The sequence below is a fragment of the Galeopterus variegatus genome, unplaced genomic scaffold, assembly GCF_000696425.1.
Source record: "Galeopterus variegatus unplaced genomic scaffold, G_variegatus-3.0.2 Scaffold5645, whole genome shotgun sequence".
NCBI classification, from domain to species: domain Eukaryota; kingdom Metazoa; phylum Chordata; class Mammalia; order Dermoptera; family Cynocephalidae; genus Galeopterus; species Galeopterus variegatus.
In genome coordinates this window covers 11,768-15,498 of record NW_007731756.1, presented here as the reverse complement: position 1 = coordinate 15,498, position 3,731 = coordinate 11,768, and the positions used below count along the sequence as shown (strand labels likewise).

The 3,731-nt window shown below is 45.9% G+C and overlaps 1 protein-coding gene across 1 annotated transcript in view; it reads right to left on the bottom strand.

Moving 5' to 3' along the window:
* The window catches only part of LOC103605185 (death-inducer obliterator 1-like), a 7,753-nt gene that overhangs the window by 2,979 nt on the left and 1,043 nt on the right, over positions 1-3,731 (bottom strand). Inside the window, exon 2 of the mRNA XM_008589770.1 lies at positions 3,211-3,406. Coding sequence (XP_008587992.1) covers positions 3,211-3,406 — 196 coding nt within the window. The remainder of the gene's footprint in view (positions 1-3,210; positions 3,407-3,731) is intronic.

Sequence of the window (3,731 nt, the reverse complement as noted above, 5' to 3'; positions counted from 1 at the left end):
CCCCAAAGATCCTAAGTTGTGACAACTTACATCAGGAATGCTAACGTTCCCATAGTGATCGCCCACCCCACACTCACACTCCATCAAGAAATCCCAAAGGGGAACTAACTAAACAGCCAAGTCACAAACAGTAACTTACAGAAAAATCATTCACAAAGGACAGAGTATTTGTTTCAATAGCATAAGGATACAATCAGTCAAACTGTATAAATTCAATTTATAGATAACATTACATAATATACAAGAGGTAATCACACTTTTTTCTTACAATTTAAGGCAGTGCTAAGATTGTCCTGTTCTTTTTGTAATTTAGAGATGATCACACATCACTTCACAGGGTTGTTTTCATAGTTATAAATATGTTTGCTCTTAGTCTTCCAAAATTCCAGTACGAAATTTATTACTGACAGCTGAGCACACGTGGGCAGGTGGATGTCCTGCCTGCCACTTAGGAGGACACCAGGTTGAGCTGGGGCAACCCGGCCTCTGCAGACTGACGCTGCTCTGCTCCCCTCCCTCCTTAAGGGTGTCCTAAAGGTCTCCTGCTTCACAGGCTGCTGTGTAAGAGATTCGTGTTGAAGGCACTCATGGGTGAGCTGTGATCACAACATATCCTAGTACCATGCCACCCTCCTTTCATGAGAACTTTCTGTCAAAACGTCCCCTCCCTGCCCATCTGGTAACAGCAGTGTGTCAGCAAAAGAAAAGGCAAAGGAGGGGATAGAATCTGGTGTCCGGCCACCACACTGAACAGCATTCATTATGGGTATTTTATCTTCAAATAGTACTTCTTTCACCATAATAACTATTTACCGAATACTTTATAGCTAATTTAAACACACAGTTTCGGGATTTGGTCGTTTCTTTTTGTGTGTGTGACCAGTAAGGGGATCGCAACCCTTGGTGTGGTGTCGCCCACACTGCACTCATCCAGTGAGTGCACCGGCCATCCCTACATAGGATCCGAACCTGCGGCGGGAGCGTCGCTGTGCTCCCAGCACCGCACTCTCCTGAGTGCACCATGGGCTCGGCCCGGGATTTGGTCAATTGTTAAATCTGCTATCATGGCCTTTGGGGACCAAGTATCTCTGCCGCAGATGGTCCCAGAGCTTCAGTACAGGTTGAACTGCTGAGCACATTCAGACCTACTGAGTCACAGCTGCAGTTCTCTCTGTGGGGCAGCTCTGTAAGCCAGGCTCTCTCCCTACAGAACTTGGTCTCAGGAACAGAAGTAGAAGTGGGCTTGGCTGGGCGGGGGCACCGGACAGCAAGGACTGGGGTTCTTTGCATGCGGAAGTCACCAGGGACTACCTCACTCAGGGAAAGGCTCAACTTCTAAAGGGCTAACACCAGGGCTCTTGCACAAATCAAGTTTCTTGCATGAATCAACTGCGTGTGCTGGGTTAACTATTGTGTTAAACTCGAAGACACAGTACCCGGGCTCTGTAAGGTGCTTCTCTGCAACTATCTTTTAATACCCTAATATGCTTATTCATGAAAAGAATTAGTATATCTCAGCCCTAGCAAGCTGGCTTTGACCTTTGTTGTCATATTCATCATAGGTGAGATTACATAATATTTGTGTTGGTCTTGAAAACAGCAAGCTGTCTAGAGATTGGCATCTAATAAGCAGCTAGTATTTTTAGATGCTTTCAACTCTTGCCCATCTCATCTGCACACACTGGGAGATGATCTAATGAAGCTCCACAGTTTTGAACATCCCCAGCAATCTTCCCAAAAATTTTAAATTTAAACAGGGCTGTTCCAAAATGCATACTTCTATCTTGAAATAGTCGAGTCTTATCACCTCACTCACATATTTATGTCATGTTATCATTCCATGAATATTTGAAATATAACTAGTACTTGGAAATAACATATTCCTGGAGGAAACAATAAAATGATAACTTATACTAATGGAAGAAACAATAAAATTCACTTATCTTGGACCTTAGAAGCAATGTTTACTGAGATGAAGGGACTTGTCTCAAATTTAATGATGCTCTACACTGCTGTAAGGTGTGTCCAGCATGACAATACCAAACAAATGAGGGCAAAGGGCCACATGAGCACCCCAAATTCTGCCCCACATCTAGGGGAGGAGCAAGAGAGGACCAGGTTTCCCGAGGGTAACTCTCTGGGCTCACCCCATTTTGTCAGCTCCTGTGTCATGAGTGTTAACCTGGAGCGTGGTGTGTGTTCCAAGAAAGCACAGAAGCAGAGGCCACACTGGCTGCAGCAGGGAGGAGGCAGCCCTGTGGGAGGCCGGGCACCAGCTCCCATGTGAGGGCTGCTGTGAGGCTTACAATCCATAAAGTGTGTGAAAATAAGCAAGTAGGTAGGTGAGATATTGAAAGACCAGCTGCAGTTAAAATGTGCCATCTTCCACAGAGGTGACACCCCCACCTGATGCCCTCTAAAACACCAGCGTGTACAGTTTATCTGAAGACATTTTAGCTCCATGTCTGTGTCCCTTGAGTTCATGGTGGAAGGTCTAGCCTCAGACTCAGTGGTTAGAATTAGACCACATGTATGGGAAAAGAAACCAAGGACAAGGGGTATATACTGATACCAATCAATACCTCTATAGGCATTTAATTCCAAAAAGTTGGCACAAGCCCATGCCAGGTGTTAAGAATGGGTTCCAGTCAGTGCATGGGTCATGCTGGGGGTGATGGATTCCAGCCCTGAAAAAGCCCAGGAAGTGGAGGGACCCCTACAGGATCCCAGCTGGCTTAGGTGCTGTGTGGGTGCAGCTGTTGATGAGGACAAAGGCACAGGGTCTAGGCAGCACCTGTCACTGCTCAGGGTGTTTAGTTGCTGCCACTATGACAAAGCACTTTGAAGAGCACTTGCTGTGTGTCAGAGACATCAGCTTTCAGATAAGAGCAATCCTCTAGGGACTTCGTAGACACAAACACTCCAATTTAGGCACCTGGTCAATTTACTAATCGAAGTCACATCAATTTCCTCTGAGGGGCAAAGAAAACCAGACACTAACAGACCTGCTCCCCTTGGAATCACCCTCAACCCTTGACAAATCTGAAATAGTCTTCATGGCTTCATCTGTATTTCACAATTTCGTTCCTAGAGACTCATGGTTGGATATGACAGATCTACCTTGCAACAACTCAGCAGGACTCCATGTCAGGGGAGAATACGTGTGGGTATCACATGCTCATAATTGCCACCCAGAAAGCTGGTGCTTACCTGGTCCCTCAAAGGGCAAGAGTGCAGATGGAATAGGGTCCTTAGCACCCAGTGGGATGAGGTAGAGGTTCTTGATGTGCCTGGTCTTATTAGGAACAACCCCAAAACGGCCACGACTGCTAAAGTAGGAGTAGAGAGAATCGTAGGCAACCTCGTCTTCCTCTGTCAGGGGGTGAAAGCGGATCAGACAGAGCTCCTGCAATGCAAACAGAGGACAGGGGAAAAAGGCTTCACCTGTGGCCGTGCGAGGAAAGCATCTGCTTTAAAATTTGTACCCAAACCTCAAAAGTACAGCCTGAAATGGGAGATTTTAGCAATTCTGATTTTGACTTTCATAGCCTTACTGTCCAACATTTGAAATAATGAGATAATGAAGTAGTAAAAGAAATTCACAATCAAGCATCCAAGTGCTTGATTCCAGTCTTGGTTTCAGCAGGAGACCCTTTAAAATGACGTCTACTCACAGCCTCGATTTCAGAGAGCTCTCCTGTGAGAGGGACAGGCCACGTAAGGTGTAGGCT